The sequence below is a fragment of the Macaca nemestrina genome, chromosome 10, assembly GCF_043159975.1.
Source record: "Macaca nemestrina isolate mMacNem1 chromosome 10, mMacNem.hap1, whole genome shotgun sequence".
Taxonomy (NCBI): Eukaryota; Metazoa; Chordata; class Mammalia; order Primates; family Cercopithecidae; genus Macaca; species Macaca nemestrina.
In genome coordinates this window covers 39,680,881-39,698,438 of record NC_092134.1, presented here as the reverse complement: position 1 = coordinate 39,698,438, position 17,558 = coordinate 39,680,881, and the positions used below count along the sequence as shown (strand labels likewise).

Sequence of the window (17,558 nt, the reverse complement as noted above, 5' to 3'; positions counted from 1 at the left end):
AACATTTCTAGTCACAGTCATTTAGCACAGTGAATACTAAAGTGCTTGATAATTTGACAAAACTTAATTTCAATTGTGCAGGAGCTGATCAATCTGGACTAAAGGAACTGCTTGACACAGAGCAGCTTAAAAAAGAATACTGAACTGACTGCTATTTTTAACTTACTTTCAGTTATGCTCACATTTCATAATCAAAACATTAGATAGTATATTAAAACAGTATCTTTAGAGCCTGAAAGTTTAATCACTACCAAAAGCAGTCCAGGGATTCTTAACATGGAGCACATGGAGACCTAGGGAATCCACAAATAAACTTGGCAAGAATCTGAATCCCCAGAAGTCATACATTAAAAAAGTAGCTTTTTTCCTAGGAAGAGGTCAGACAAATTCTTAAATGAGACAACTGAAAGAACTAAAGAACCACTGTTCCTGGTCAAATTTTTACTATACAAGCTTTTTTAAAATTCCAATGGTGATTTTAATTACAATTTATATCAAATCCATCTTCATCATGTTTTTTTTTAATTTTTTTTTTTTTTTTTTAAGAGACAGGATCTTGCCTCTATTACCCAGGCTGGGTTGCGGTGGTGCCACTAATAGCTCACTGCAGCCTCGGCCTCCTGGATTCAAGGGATCCTCCTGCCTCGGTCTCCTGTTAGGATTACTGCATTAACCACCATACCTGGCTAAGTGCCCCTGTCCCCACCCGGAGGTAGATATATTTCTGAAACATCATGGTAACTTTTCCAGTCCTTTTTTTAGCTGGAAAAAGACATTATCAGACAAGTATTTTCAGAGCTTAAAACAATAGGTAGGCTGGGCACGGTGGCTCACACCTGTAGTCCCAGCACTTTGGGAGGTCGAGGTGGCGGATCACTAGAGGTCAGGAATTCGAGACCAACCTGACCAACATGGTGAAACCCCGCCTCTACTAAAAATACAAAAATTAGCTGGGTGTGGTGGCATGCACCTGTAATACCAGCTACTAGGGAAGCTGAGGCAGGAGAATCTCTTGAACCCAGGAGGCGGAGGTTGCAGTGAGCTGAGATCACGCCATGGCACTCCAGCCTGAGCAACGAGAGCAAAACTTCATCTCAAAAAAAAAAAAAAGCCCAAGACAGAACGGTGGGGCAGTGAGGAAAGCTACTCTGGAGGCTGAGGCAGAAGAACTGCTTGAACCTGGGAGGCAGAGGTTGCAGTAAGCCGAGATCATGCCATTGCACTCCAGACTGGGCAATAGGCAAGACTTCCGTCTCAAAAAAAATAAATTAAATAAAATAAATAGATAAATAAATTTTTAAAAAGGTGAGTTTTCTAAATCACTTTTCTAACAACAACAACAACAAAAAAATACCTTATGCACTAGAATACCTATCAGATGAGTGGCTTTTAAACAGTAAGAGGAAAAAATAATGCATGTACTTAAAAAAAATCCTAATTATTAAAAAAGTAAACTCAAGTCTCAATGTAAAATCAGACTGTATCTGATTTTTAAGAATTTGAGGCTAAATCACACTAAATAGAAAAGTAAAATTTTCCACTGCACTTCAGCCTGGGTGACAGAGTGAGAAAAATTAATTAAATGTATTTTTTTTAAAGTAAAATTTTTCAGCACCATAGAAAAGGGACTGGTGGGGAAGGGAGACATAAAGTAAATTTTGGGAAAGACTGGTAAAATTCTAATTCCAGCAGGCTGACTCACTAGGTTTTAATCAAATAAGTCAACCCCTAGGGTAAGTTAACTACTTTTTCCCAAGACTGTATTTTATCATTTTCAATATTATTATTATTACTATTTTGAGACAGGGTTTCACTCTGTCACCCAGGCTGGAGTGCAGTGGCGTGATCTAGGCTCACTGCAGCCTCAACTTCCTAGGCCAAACCAATCCTCCCACCTCAGTCTCCTGAGTAACTGGGACTACAGATGTGTGCCACAACACCTAGCTAATTTTCACTTTACTTTTTGTAGAGACAAGGTCTCACTATATTGCACAGGCCAGTCTTGAAACCTTGGAATCAAGGGATCCTCTCGCCTCAGCCTCCCAAAGTACTGAGATTACAGGAATGAGTCACAGTGCCCAGCCCTCATGATTCATTTTGAAAAGACGATTAAAGGAATGTCAGTCACTATATCAATTTAACATGTAAAGCTGAAACAGATTTGGTTTTGACCAAGGCCATAACTATAGATCTCATTTATCGGTTCCCGAAAGTGATCCTTCTTTATGTCAGGATTATGGAGAACCTCTCATTTGAGAGTTTTTTTTTTTAGGTACCTCTTAACCTTTATGACTTTAAGCTTTTAACTGTTCATTATTTTTTTTGTGGTGGAGACGGAGATCTCACTATGTTCCTCAGGCCGGTCTCAACTCCTGGCTTCAAGCAATCCTTGGGCCTCAGTCTCCCAAAGAGCTGTTATTACAGGTGTGAGCCACCGTGTCCAGCTTCAGTCACTTTTATTGACTAAAAGAGCTTGGTCCAGGAGATAAGGCAGAAAGACGAAACTAAAAATTCTAGCTTAAAACAGAACTACCAAGACTCAGTATCATTCACACTTGTGCAAAATGCCATACATACAAAACTTCATTACAGCATTGTTTATACAGCACAATTTAGGAAACAATCTGAAAGTTATGAATAAGCAATTAGTTACAATAAAGTCTAGGCCAGGCACGGCGGTTCATGCCTGTAACCCTAGCACTTTGGGAGGCCAAGGTGGAAGAATCACTTAAGCCTAGGAGCTCGGGAACAGCTTAGGCAACATGAAAAGACCCCATCTCTATTGAAAAAGTATTAAATTTCCAAAATTAAAAAAAAAAATTAAAAAAAAAAGTCCACCTGCAAGGTTCCATTAAACAGTCCTTTGAAAAAAATTTAAAAAATGAGCCAAAGCGGGACACTATGGTGCATGCCTGTAATCCCAGATACTGGAGGCTGAAGGTAGAGGATCACCTGATATCAGGAATTTGAGGCTGTATGTATACAGTTTATGATAACACCTGTGAAAAGCCACTGCACTCCAGCCTGGGCAACCAAGTGACAATCTGTCTCTTTTTTTTTTTTTTTTGAGATGGAGTCTCACGCTGTTGCCCAGGCTGGAGTGCAGTGGCGCGATCTCGGCTCACTGCAAGCTCCGCCTCCTGGGTTCACGCCATTCTCCTGCCTCAGCCTCCTGAGTAGCTAGGACTACAGGCGCCCGCCACCGCGCCCGGCTAATTTTTTGTATTTTTAGTAGAGACGGGGTTTCACTGTGGTCTCGATCTCCTGACCTTGTGATCCGCCCGCCTCGGCCTCCCAAAGGCTGGGATTACAGGCTTGAGCCACCACGCCCGGCCCGACAATCTGTCTCTTAAAAAGAAAAGAAAAAAAAAAAAAGAGTCAACTTGAAGATACACAGGTGGTTAGAGGGGAAGAGAAGGGAATCAAGGTATTTGCATGAGAAGAAGCCTAACTTACAGCAGAAAGTTGCTCTGGTCTTTTTGTAAGGATACACAATAAAAATAGCGGTTGAGGTCAGGTGCAGTGGCTCGCACCTGTAATCCCAGCACTTTGGGAGGCTGAGGCAGGTGGATCACTTGAGGAGAAGAGTTTGAGACCAGCATGGGCAACATGGTGAAACCCCATCTCTACTAAAAATTAGCCAGGCGCGGTGGCACGTGCCTGTAGTCCTAGCTACTTAGGAGACTGAGGCAGGTGAATCACTTGAACCTGGAAGGTGGAGTTTGCAGTGAGCCAAGATTGTACCACTGCACTCCAGCCTGGGCAACACGGGGAGACTCCATCTCAAAAAACAAACAAAAACAGTGGTTGTCTAACCAGGAGAACTGGAATGCTGAAGGACAGATGAGGGATTCTCTATGTATCCTTCAGAGCCTTTCAAATATGCTCTATGTGCGTTTCCTAGTTAATAACAAAAAATACATAAGCAGAGTAGGCTCACAAAAAAGAAATAATGTAAAAGACTCATATGTCTTGTTTTTAAATGAGCTTATGGCTGGAAAATGAGACTAGCTTTAATTTTTAGCTCAGACATTGGTTCAGATAGAATATACTAAGCAGTAACAATGTCAAATTATTGCTCATTGAGATTAAGGCTCATCTATTCAGTTAGTCTATCAATATTTCAGTATCTACTATGCGCCAAGGATTGGTCTAGGCATGAATGAGCAATATGTGGGACATCCAAGAATCCCTAACTTCATGAAGGTTTAATGGGGAATAGAGAGAAATAAGCACTTATACAGAAGAAAGGGAGACAGGAGGATAAAATTGCGGGGGAAGGAAAAGGAAAACTGGTTTATACGGGACAGGTTAGGTAGAGGGTATGACATATGAGCTAAGAACGGAACAAGTGGACAAAGCAAGCAATGCAACAAACAGGAGGAAAGTCCTGTGACTGGAATAAACTCAACCATTTATTGTTCAGGGTACACCAAAGCAACAGTGTGACTACAGTGGAGTGACCCAAGGAGAGAAGCGCAGATGCACTCAGAAGTAGGCAGATCCCAGATGAATGTATGGCCTTATAGCTAATGGAGGGAAAAGGCAAGATTCTACTGTAAGTGTGATGGAGAACCTCTACAGAGTTTTTAGCAGGGGAGTAACATGGTCTATATTTTAAGAAGATAACACTGTTGCTCCAAATTAGGCTAATACAGCAGGCCAGGCAGTAAGTGATGGAAGTGAACAGAGGTTTGAAAGAGACGGAGGGAAAAGTGTCTGATTTAGTATATATATTGAAAGCAGAACCCACAGAATTTGCTACTGGATTAGACACAGGAATCTAAATGAGATAGTAACTCGGTGAATAGTAGTCCAGAAAATCATCTTGTATTTGTAGAGTTAGTCATTTTACAGTAACAAGAGACAGGGGAATGTGACACTAATCAAGATCCAAATTCTGCCTCTTACCAGCTTTACCTTAGGAAAGTCATTTAAGTCAGTTTCTAGACTGCAAAATATATTCACAAAAATGTCTGTAAGAATCAAATGGTTAAGAAATCTACAAATGTAAATAATGATCATTATAAGTTAGAAAGAATCATATTAACAGTCATGCAAATCAAACCATCTTATTTTAATATTTTCATTAGATGAGAATGGTAACACTGATGTTATAATCAACACTAAATTTCATCCTTTTTGAAAGTCAAAGGTCAGGCGGGGCAAAGTGGCTCATGCCTGTGATCCCAGCACGTTGGGAGGCTGAGGTGGGTGGATTGTTCGAGGTCGAGAGTTTGAGATCAGCCTGGGCAACATGGCGAAACCTCGTCTCTACGAAAATTAGCTGGGTGTGGTGGCATGCATCTTGCAGTCCCAGCTATTCAAGAAGCTTAACTGGGAGGATCATCTAAGACCAGGAGATCAAGGCTGTGGTGAGCCAAGATCCTGCCACTGCACTGCAGCCTGGGAGCGGAGTGAGATGAGTCTCAAAAAAAGAGAAGAGAAAAGACAAGAGAAAAGAAAAGAGAAAAGAGAAAAGAAAAGAAAGTCAAAGATCACCCAGAAATAAAACAAATTAACAGTTCAATCAACAAAGTCATGTCCCTATTGCCTCAGGACAATACTGCTACCCCCATCCACCACATAGAACTTTGTATAGTGATTGACAGAAAACAGGCAACTTTTAAAAATAAATTCTGATTTTTTTTAAAGCATTGTCACTGATTATGGAACAACCTACGTAACACAAGCATGGACACTTTTGAAAATCTAGTATTTTAGTCTTCCGTAAGGATTGGAGAAAACCATCCTGTTAAGCTATAAATGACATTAAACTAATAAGATAAAACCCAAATCAAGGTACCATTCATTAGATAGATGTTCTCAACAAGATACCGTAAAATTAAGATTATATATCACAGTATGAGTTACTACTGTCTTATTTTGAACAGCAAAATGTAAATGCCCAGTACAAATTAAATTACTGTGTGCCAAATGAATTGAATCATGAGGACTTCATCTTATTGCCTTAAACCATTTCTGTAAGTTTATAAACAAGGTTCCACAGAATTTATTTTTTCATCCAAGGCTTTCATATTACCGGGCATATCTTCATAATCAAAAATAGAAAAATGCATGTTAAATGTTTAGTTCACTATGTATTTAGAGAATTATCATGAATGTCAACTTCCATTATGTACTTAGTCAATCAGCTAAGTAACAACAAAAACAAGGATATTTGGTAAATGGCTCTATCACTCCCTATTCATTTTTCAACTGGGGCCTCAATGAACATGATCTTTGGGGACCATGTGACTGCATTATAACTAAAACCACATTGTAAGGACCTGCCAATACATATGACAATTAAAACTCCTTGGACAGAATCCTAGATAAATCCACACACAACAAATTTCGGACTATGAAGGTTCACATTATTAGACTCCAAGGTTCCCTGACAATCTGTTATACTTCTCTCATTTCTAATAATTTCTACCATACGAAAATATCTTATTTCTCTGCTTCAAGCACCCTTAGGTCAGTGACATGACCCTCATCTCAGATATATTTAAATGCAATTGGATGAAGCAGTATACAGTACATCATCCAATTGAAAGTCTTCCACTTAGTACGCACCTCCTCATAGATTTTACAAGAATGAACAAGATTAACATACACGTTCACCAGGTTATATCAAGCAAAATGATGCTGCAATTGAGTTACTTTAACTGGCGCATTTAGCCACATAAATGTTCAACTAATTTCCTTCATAAAAACTGACACAAAAATTTAAGGTGTAGTTGTTGTGGATGACAAGGAATATCTCACATCCGAAGACTTGCTGGTATTTGGTGAAAACTTTATAAAATCAAAGAATCGAAAATGTCATGGTTCCGTATATACTTGTCAAAGCACAGTATTCATAAATAGCCAATTAATAATTAAAGCACACAAAATTGAGAGGCAAAAGATTTCACGAGATCCCCCATACAGGCCAAGGTAGGAAGATCTCTGAAGCCAGGAGTTTTGAGATCCGCCTGGGCACTATAGCGAGGCCTCATGTGTACGAAAAAGAGAGGAGAGGAGAGAAGAGAGGAGAGAATCCCCCATAACTGCGGCCCTCCCCGACCCTTGTGTTAAAACTATTTCCTCGGAACAGCTCTGAAAGAGTTTGCCAACCAGAGTAAAATCACTTCGCAGAGATAAACGAGCGGAAACGTATTTAGAAGAGAGAGACCGCGGAAGCAAGGGCAGCGGGGCGCGGACCCGTCCCCGGACTCAGACAGCCGCGGCAACCAGGGGCGAGCATGTGCTGACCGCGGCAATACGCGCGGGCCTCCCAGAGCCACTTCCCGGGGCGCACGGCCCCGCCCGGCCTGACCCTCCGGGTTCATTCATTCTGTACCCGCGGCTGCCGCACCTCCGCGCCCCGGTCGGGGCCGAGAAGAGGGGCTCGGCTGCCGAGGGACCTTGTCAGGCTACAACCCCCGCCAGGAGTCCGAGCCCCGCCGCGATTCCCGCGCGCCCGCGGCCTCCGGCGGGGGGTGGTCTCAGAAGCTACGGAGGCCAGCGCCCAAGCCCAGAGACCCGCAACCTTGCCGCCCCACCCTCCGCCGGGGCGCCGGCCAGGACTCCCTAGCCCGACGGGCGCGCCTGAAAGCCCCGGGTCCCCGCTGTCCCGCTGCCCCGCCGCGGCCGGAAGTCTCCCCGGCGCCCCCTCCCCAGCACCCGACTTCCCTCGCCGCCGCGGCCAAGCCCTCTCCGCGCCGCCTCGGGCCTCCCAGCGCGGGCCGCGGGCCGAAGGCAGCGAGAGACCGCGCTGCCTGCCCAGCTGAGCCGAAGAGAGTCCAGCGAAGAGCTGGAGGCTGGCCTGGGCGGTTACCTTGATGATCCTGCGGGGCAGCCCGGCCATCTTGTCAGAACCCGAGTTCGGCCTCTGGTCTCGTCTCCGGCTCCGCTCGCCTCACGCACGAGTGGAAGTCCCAGGCTCCACTTCCGGGGGACGTTGCCGCGCCCGTCGCCGCAGCCGCCGCCTAGGCCCCTCGGGAAATGTAGTCCCTGCTCAGGCGCGGGCTCGGGCACGGGCGGGCTTCCCTCCGACCTGGCCCCCTCCCCCGCGCGCCCCGCCCCAACCCCGGCCGGGGATGGCGGAAGTGACGCTCCGCGGCGGGGCAGGGACTTTGGAGACGCCTCGCGGGGAGGCGCGGGGCTCCGGCGCTCGTGGCCGAGCCTGCCCGCGACGGTGGTAGCGCGCGATTCGCGCGCGCGCTCTCTTAACCGTGGCCACGCCCGCTCCGGTGGACGACGTAACAGAGGCCTGGCCTACGACGTAGCCCATTCATTCATTCACGCGTTCGTTCATTCAGTTCAGCCTGCATTGCGCGCGTTCCCTGCTGGCTCTGCAGTGAACGACTGCGGTGGGGCTGATCGTCTTGCTCCTTCCTCAAAGGGAGGGCAAGACCGAAACTCAGTGGCAAAGCTCTGACTGGGGGTCTCTCCAGTTACTCCCACCCTGTTGGGGAGTTTTGATGTTTAAATTGTATAAATTGGGCCTCTGACACGCCCCGTAGGCCCAGGGTGGACTGAAGGAAAAGGGTTTGGAGCCAGCTGGAGGCGGTAAGACCTAGACCTAACGGTTGAGACTCAGAATTGTTAACAGAAAGAATGACCAAGGAGAGGTTTAAAGAACCCAGAGTAATCCGTAAACCAGAGATTACCCAGAGTGCGAGGTCCTATGAGAGAATTAGAATGGGGGTGCCCGAAAATTGAATTGTTGGGGAAGCATTTTATCCTGATGACGGATGGCTTGCTGTGTGATGGACTGTTTGCAAGCATTTTACTTCACCTTCACAGCAATAGTATAGAGGAGGGAGGTGTTGTTTCCATTTTACAAATGAAGCTTAGAGAGTTAACTTTTTCCAAGGAGCTGTTTTGTCCCCAGGCAGATCTGCCAAGACCTGGCCCTTAACTACTTAACCACAGTGTTTCCTAGCACACTGACAGTAGATGGTGAATAAATGAAGACAGGACTGACCATGCCTTCCAGGAACTTAGATTCCAATGGAGAAGAGAGACCAGTAAACAATTAGTTACAATCCAACGTGTTAAGGGCTGTAGTAGAGGTTCCTCCCAGGTGCTGTTTTAGCAGAGGCATTAACTGCTTGAGAACTCAGGGAAGCCTTCTTAAAGTGGAGTCCTAAATGATGAGTAAGAACCTATCTGACCTTGTAGGGAAGAGTATGCCAAGCATAGGAAATGGCCTGTGAAATGGCATTGAGCTATGAGAAAGAAAAAATAGTGCACTAAAGAAACTGGAACTCTGAATACAAGAAACCAACTAAGAACAATGAGAAATATTTTGTGCTGGCGCTATGCTAAATGATTACATAAATTTAATACATCATTTAATTATAAAACAGATGAGGTAGGCTCTATTATTAACAGAAAGTTTTAGATGAGAAGCCAAGGTTCAGAGGTAATAATGAGAATTTCAAATAACCCAAAGTCTGCAATAGGTGGTTCTGTGACTAGAAGAATCTTCAAAAGTAAATGAAACTGGACAAAGATACTTTTCAGAATATTTTATAGAGGACCCAGGATAATTCATGCTGGTAGGCAGAAAGGCAGAATGCTATTGTGTTGGGAGTGTGTAGGTCTGCAGTCTGGGCAGGGCTTGGCAGGAAGGGGCACTCTGCTTGTGCTGCATCATTCTGTGCAACCAGAAGATTGGCTTCCATGATGGTTCACAAGGCCGGCAAGTTGGTGCTGGCTGTTAGTTTCACTCCAAGTGGGCCTCTCCCCGGGGCATCTTGGGTTTCCCCATTGCATGGTGGCTGGGCTCCAAGAGTAAGTGTTCAAGCTAAAATGGGCACTAAATCTCATTTTTTGACCCAGCCATGGAAATCACATGGTCTCGTGGAAGTCACATGGCATCACCATAACCATAATCCATCAGTCAGCCAGCCACAAACCGCCCCTGTCTCAAGGGCAGGGGACATGGGCACCACCTCTTGAAAGGGGAGCTGCAAGAGTCTAGAAACTAGCAGCATATATGTGATGGAAAGTATGGTTGTGGCCAACTTCGGAAAGAAACTGCCACTCATAGCCGCCTTGGAATCACCTAGGTCACTGTTTTTTGTTTTTGTTTTTTTAAAAAGCATTCCTGCAGCTGGAGCCCTTCTCCCAGGGATTCTAATTCTCTAGGTCAGTGCTGAGACCTGGGAATCTGCATTTAAACATCAGGGGTAATTTTGATAGATACTAACACTTAACGGCAAAAAATTCTGAACAAACGAGAACAAAAAACGATAAGCAAAGCAAAAAAAATTTTTTGAGACAGAGTCTCTCACTCTGTCAACCAGGCTGGAGTGCAGTGACATGATCTTGGCTCACTGCAACCTCTCCCTCCAAGGTTCAAGCGGTTCTTTTGCCTCAGCCTCCAGAGTAGCTGAGATTACAGGTGTGTGCCATCGCCCCCCCGCTGATTTTTGTATTTTTAGTAGAGATGGAGTTTCACCATGTTGGCTGAGCTGGTCTCGAATTCCTGGCCTCAAGTGATCCGCCTGCCTTGGCCTCCCAAAATTCTGGGATTACAGGTGTGAGCCACTCCACCCGGCCTCCTTTTGTCTATTTTCTATCAGAACAGACAATAAGTATCATTCAGGTGAAGAGTGAGAGCTCTGGAGCCCCCAGTCCAGGTTTGAAAACACACTTTGCTTAATTTCTCTATCCTTCGTTTTCTTCACCTATTAAATATACTTACCTTCATGTGGTTGTTGTGAAGTTTAAATTATGTAATTTGTATACGGTACTTAGAACAGTACACAGCACTTAGCAATCACTTATTTTTTTGTAATTTGATAGAACCATGTACATTTTTCTTTAGGAAACCATATTTTTAAAACTTGATAGTATAACCTTGTTTGGTAGAGATTGGATTGTTGGCATAAATCCATCTGAGAGTATTAACACTTTAACATACACATTTTTCCTGTCTCTCCGAATTGTTTTTTCTGTTCTTTTCCCTCTTGAGGACAGCTCACACTATACTCATCTGGAAACGAAAATCTGAACTTCTGATTCATATAAAGCCTGTGGAACAGGATACATTCTAGAAGAGCAGGTTGTCACTCGGCTGAGATATGGTTCTCAAATTAGAAGGCTAGTTAAGAATCCTATTTCTATATCTAATATAGAGATAGATAACAAAACAGTGGTTACCCAGAGCAGGTTGTGGGGTGGAGTAATGGAGAATCAGAGATGTAGATCAAAGGATACAAAGTAGCAGATATTTAGGACAGTCTAGAGAGCTAATATACATGAGAGCTATAGGTAATAAGTTTACACTATGTACGAGATTCATGCTAAATAAGTAGATTTTAGCTACTGTTGTCACAAAAACAAAAACATAGGTAACTATGTGAGATGATGGATATATTAATTTACTTCACAATAGTAACCTGTTTACTATTGATACATGACATATTCCCTAACATCATGTTGTATACCTTCAATATACACATTAAAATAATTTTGTTTGGCCAGGTGCAGTAGCTCACCCCTATAATTCCAGCACTTTGGGAGGCTGAGGCAGGTGGATCACTCGAGGTCAGGAGTTCGAGACCAGCCTGACCAACACGGTGAAACCCTGTTTCTACTAAAAATACAAAATTAGCTAGGTGTGGTGGAGCATGCCTCTAATCTCAGCTACTTCGGAGACTGAGACAGGAGAATCACTTGAACCCGGGAGGCAGAGTTTGCAGTGAGCCGAGATGGCACCATTGCACTCTAGCCTGGACAACAAGAGCTAAACTCTGTCTCAAAATAAATAAATAAATTAATTAATTAATTAAATTTTTTTTGAGGCAGGGTCTCACTTGTTGCCCAGGCTGGAGTGCAATGGTACAAACATGGCTTACTGCAGCCTCTGCCTCAACCTCCTGGGCTTAAGTGGGCCTCAGCCTCCCAAGAAGCTGGGACTACAGATGCACACCACCACGCCCGGCTAATTTTTAAATTTTTTTAGAAACAGGGTTTCACCATGTTGCCTAGAATGGTCTCGAACTCCTGGGCTTAAGCAACCCCTCCTACCTCACCCTTCTGAAGTGCTGGATTACAGGTGTGAGCCACCATTCCTGGCCAAAACTTATTTGTAAAAATCCTACTTACTATACCCATAAAATATGGATAAAATAAGATATCTAAAAAACTAACTGATCATGTACCTCATAAATACATATACTTACTATGTACCCGCAAGACTTTTTTTAAAAAAACTAATTGGATTCCTTCAGAGGTGGGATATTTAGCAGCTAGAGAACAAATGTAAAACGGAGGCTTTTTACTGTGTACTCTTATACCATTTGAATTATGAACCATGTGAATATTTTACCTATTCAAAATGTGAAATATGTATTCAGTTCACTAATTTCAATAGATTGCTCAAGAGGTATTGAAAGCTGTAACAGTGCTGAGCAGGAATTATATAATACACGCAAAACTCAGCAAAAAGATGCTGGTCCAGGTCCATGGTACTGAATAAATGATGACAGTGGCAGATAGCTTCACTAAGCTGAGCAGTGCTAGCCATATCTCTTTTTTTTAATTTTTTTTTTTTTTTAAGAGACAGGGTCTCACTCTGTTGCCCCAGATTGGAGTGAAGTGGCGCAGTCATAATTCATTGTAATCTCCAACTCCTCCCCACTCAGCCTTCACCATGCCTGGGTAATTTTTAATTTTTTTGTAGAGACTGGGTCTGGCTATATTGTGCAGGCTGGTCTCAAGCTCCTGGCCTCGAGAAATTAGTCTGCCTCTGCCTCCCAAAATGCTGGACTTACAGGTGTGAGCCACCACGTCTGGCCCAGAACTCTTTTTCCTTTTTCTTTCTTTCTTTCTTTTTTTTTTTTTTTTTTTTGAGACAGAGTCTTGCTCTGTCACCCAGGCTTTCTTTTTCTTTTTCTTTTCTTTTTTGAGACAGAGTCTCTCGCTTTGTTGCGATCTCAGCTCACTGCAACCTCTGCCTTTCAGGTTCAGGCAATTCTCCTGCCTCAGCCTCCTGAGTAGCTGGGACTACAGGCACACATCACCATACCCGGCTAATTTTTGTATTTTTTAGTATAGATGGGGTTTGCCATGTTGGTCAGGCTGGTTTCGAACTCATGACCTCAGGTGATCCACCTACCTCAGCCTCCCAAAGTGCTGAGATTACAGACATGAACCACCACGCCTGGACCAGAACTCTTAGCTAATTAGCCTTTTATTGGTTCTTTGTCAGGCCGCACTCTTCTTGTTTCTTTCCAGTCTCTGCTCCTTCCGGGACTCAAAGTGCGAGTGCCTTTGCATTATCTTACAGGGCACAAGCAAGCAAGAATGAATGCTATGTTGGAGGCGTTAAAGGAGTCCCATTGTATGAGAAACTCTTACTTCCCCAAACAATATTTTACTACCCCTTGCTGCTTCTTCATTACCCACCCCCAAATATTCCAGGTTTTCTACTTTGGTCTTGTAATGGCAGAGACCTAAGTGCTATTTACCCTATAGGCAATAACTTAGGACATATGTGCCTGATCTTCTCAGAGTCAGGGATCTTCTCTGTCTTGATCACCACTGTATCCTGGGCCTAAGTGCAGGGACTGCTACATGTGTGCTCTCAAAAAATACTTGTCAAGGGAATAAATCAACCAGTGCAGGCTGAATATAAACACCTGTTTGAGAATGGTTGCCATAGATTCATGATCCATAAGTGAACACTTACAGAAAGCACAGGATGTTTATGTTAATCTCTAAACCTTTCAACTTGACTTCCTGGAGAGCAACAGAGTTTTTCTACAAACTAATGCTTTGCAGAAAAAGAATAGAGTAGTTCAGTTTGGAAAATGGTGTATCAGTCACCTTTAATAGAGGTCCTATTTCAATTCACATACAATTGTCATCAGGCAGAAGTATTTGTTTGCAAGTTCCCTTATTGTTTCTTGCAGCATAGGGAAACTGTTTCGTGGGTGATCAAGATAGAAGAATTTGTGAGAGGAGGGTTCATGAACACTGATTCAAACAGGCAGTGGGTGGGGTGGGGGTGTGGGAAGAAAAGACTGCTCACTGATTTTAAAAAAGGAAGAAAAATTGCTTGGTGGCTTATATTCGTGCCTTCACATAAGACATTGAGCACTTACAAACTGTTAACCAACACAAGACCAGCCTGTAAGAAGGACCTGAGTGGAATCTTCCAGGGTCACAGGCAATCCCTAAGGAGTGCTGTCTCACGTGAAAGACCCTGGAAAACACGAGACCCAGGAGAATCAGAGTAATACAACTTTACTTTGTTTAGTGTTTTATGCTTTACAAAGTGTTTCTGAATGTTATCTCACCCAGTGACAGCTTTGAGTACCTTTAAGTGCATGCACCACTAGAATGATTTTGTAGGACCATCATTGATTCTGCAATGTTCCTATAAAAGTAAATGGAGCTGTGCGGGGTGGCTCATGCCTGTAATCCCAGCACTTTGGGAGGCTGAGGTGGGCGGATCGCTTGAGGTCAGGAGTTCGAGACCAGCCTGGCCAACATGGTGAAACCCCATTTCTACTAAAAATACAAGAAAAAAAAAATTAGCTGGGCATAGTGGTACGTGCCTGTAATCCCAGCTACTTGGGAGGCTGAGGCAGGAGAATCGCTTGAACCCAGGAGGTGGAGGTTGCAGTGAGCCGAGATCACGCCACTGCACTCCAGTCTAGGTGACAGAGCAAGACTCTGTCTCAAATAAAAGTGGATGGAGGGGGGTGTTCCACACATATAGTCATCTCCTTTCTCTGAGCCAGTTCCCAGTGGAAACAGGATTCCAGAGGTTGGTGACTCAAGACGTTTGGCCAGAAGCCTGGCTGGAACTGGAACTCTGCAAAGTAGGGCTCACTTCTCCGCCTGTGTGCCACCCTTTTAGGTTCCCAGGAGAACTGTTTGCTTTCCACGTCCTTGGGCTTCAGTCACTTCGTAACTCTGCCAGTGACTGCATACTCAGCCCCTACCCAGCCTAAACTGTTTTCCCATTTCCTCCCACCTGATGTGCCCCACCCAAGTTTCTTTTCAATTCACTCCCATCACCTTTCTTCCTCCTTCACCATCACCTGTCTGTCTCAAGTCTGATTGATTTCTCCTATGTTTCTCTATTATGTCACTTGCTATCTGCAAAAAACTGCTCACCTGCTTCTAGTATGATTAGAAATGTTTTTGAAATTGTTGTTTTTCTTCTGAGTACAATGATTTGGGATCCGATATACCCTGGAACAGATGTTTTCACACTTTGGACTGCTTGCTCATCTCAGAGGCTAGTTGAACATACCGGTGAAGGGGCCCTGCCCAAGGTCTTCTGAGTTCAAGTCATAGTCCCCATGTCTCTGTGTTTTTAACAAGCTCCCTAAGGACCACTGAAGGGTCTAAAGCTTGAGAGTCAATGTCACATTATGTGATCTTTTCAAGAAAAGCAAAACAGTTGCAACAGGAACCTTGAATTATAATTTACTTACTCCTGTTTTTCTAAACTCTTCTGATCCAATACCTGTATCTTTCCTCCGGCCTATTCAAATTCTTTTGGTTCAAGTGTGAAATATTTCAGATTGTCGAAGTTTAAATTGACCCCAGGTGTTCAGTATTCCAGATTGTTGGGTTTTGGATGTTGAGTATTGTTCACCTCTTTCCACTCCTGAATTATTATTATTATTTTTTGAGACAGAGTCTCGCTCTGTTGCCCAGGCTGGAGTGCAGTGGTGCAATCTCAGCTCACTGCAGCCTCTGCCTCCCTGGTTCAAGCAATTCTCCTGCCTCAGCCTCCCGAGTAGCTGGGACTACAGGCTCGCACCACCATGCCCAGCTAATTTTTGTATTTTCAGTAGAGACGGGGTTTCACCATGTTGGCCAAGATGGTCTTGATCTCCTGACCTCGTGATCTGCCCGCCTTAGCCTCCCAAAGTTCTGGGATTACAGGTGTGAGCTACCACACCCGGCTTTCCACTCCTGAAATTATAACCAGCTGAAAAACACAACAGATGGAAATTAAAATATTGCTTTCATTATTAACAAATCTGATTGAAGAATATAGCTCTAAATCAGCAACCAGTTGGGCTTACTTATGTTCCCCCACTAGCCCCATAATTGCAATTATAGCTCCATAGTCACTTAGCACAGCTAGACAACTGCAAGCTCCTTAACCCAAGACAGCAAATGGGAATGCATGAGGCCAGAGGCAGGGACAAAAAAAAAAAAAAAAAAAAAAGGAGAGAGAAAAAATGGGAGGAGAGAAAGATAAAAGGCTGAGCAGACTGAGTTCATTAGTTTTAAATTCACCAATCAGAAAACTCATTCCTCTTGTAATCCCAAAACCACTTGACTTTTTCTTATGCTTCTGCTTACTTTTTGTTGTTGTTGTTAATAGAGATGCTGTTGTAACATCCCTATTAACAATAACAGCAAAAAGTAAGCAGAAGCATAAGAAAGATGTTATGTGTTCAAGACCAGGCTAGGCAACATGTTGTTAATAGAGAACAACATGTCAGTTTCTATGACAACTCCCTAAAAGCAACCCCAGATCACAACCTGGGCAATCTCATCATTGCTTTGAATGTCCTATAATGGATCATACTTGCACTCCCTCTAACACCATAATTTTCACATCTGGTTGCCTTTTCACAAGTGATTCTCCACCCCATCTGCCTGATGGTTTCTTGCCCTCCTCCATGAATGTTATATGTAAAATGTTTATTTAAAAACAGAATGCTTGTTCCTTGGTACTGCAAGGAAAAATTAGCATTCAGACAAAAAGTTCTCCAACAAGGCAATTTTAGTTTCTGCAGAAAGGATGCTCCTTACAGATGGAACAATGGCAAGAGCACATCTGAACAAAGGAGGTAAGCAATTTTTATTCCTTACGCAGCTTGTCCTTGCTACTGTGTCCTGTCTCCACTGGCTGGAGCCAGACCTCACAGTCCAAACTGCACCTGATTGGCTAACAGCTTAAAAACCTTTAAAAATAGGTAAAAGCAATGGAGAACAGAGTAAAAGAGGAAGTTGCTTACCAAAGGACTTAGAAAAGTAATAATATTCCCAAATAAGGAAGGGGCATAGGCTGCAAGCTGGGATATGCCTGTGAGCACATCCAGCACAAATATCTTGGTTAAAGTACAAGGACATAGAATGTACTAGGTGCCTGTGAGCATGTCTAACAGCTACACAGGATAGGGCTTAACAAACAGTTATCAGCACAAAGCAAGCAGGCTTGAAGGAAGTTAGTCTTTAAAAGAAATTATTATTTCTAACACTTATGATTTATTCTTTAACAAGAAGGGAAACTTTGAAGAAGAAGCTTTTTACTTTCTACAATGAAGTTTCCTCCACGTTCTCCAAAACACCTTGTTCATCATGTTCTAACAATGGTCACTTGTAATAATCTGTTTTCCTGTCTCCCTCACCACATTGTGCACCCCTTTAAGGCAGGGAGCACCATATTCTTCTTTGTTATGTGTTCAGCGGTAACATAATGGCTGCACACATTCCCTCCTTCCTGCCTTCGCTCATTTTCTGCCTATGATGTATTATACTAGACCATCTATAGGAACATTTTTTTTTTGAGATAG

At 43.4% G+C, this 17,558-nt stretch overlaps 2 protein-coding genes across 2 annotated transcripts in view; one reads left to right on the top strand and one right to left on the bottom strand.

Annotated features, from left to right (window-relative positions):
* LOC105483707 (ubiquitin conjugating enzyme E2 N) overlaps positions 1–8,175 on the bottom strand; it is a 32,229-nt gene extending 24,054 nt beyond the window's left edge. The window contains exon 1 of the mRNA XM_011744704.2: positions 7,826–8,175. Within this exon, the coding sequence (XP_011743006.1) occupies positions 7,826–7,855 (30 nt within the window). The 5' untranslated portion in view covers positions 7,856–8,175. The remainder of the gene's footprint in view (positions 1–7,825) is intronic.
* Positions 8,176–8,374: 199 nt separating this feature from the next.
* Positions 8,375–17,558, top strand: part of LOC105483705 (mitochondrial ribosomal protein L42) — a 65,090-nt gene continuing 55,906 nt past the window's right edge. Inside the window, exon 1 of the mRNA XM_071071313.1 lies at positions 8,375–8,559. The gene's annotated coding sequence lies outside the window, so the exon portion shown is untranslated. The remainder of the gene's footprint in view (positions 8,560–17,558) is intronic.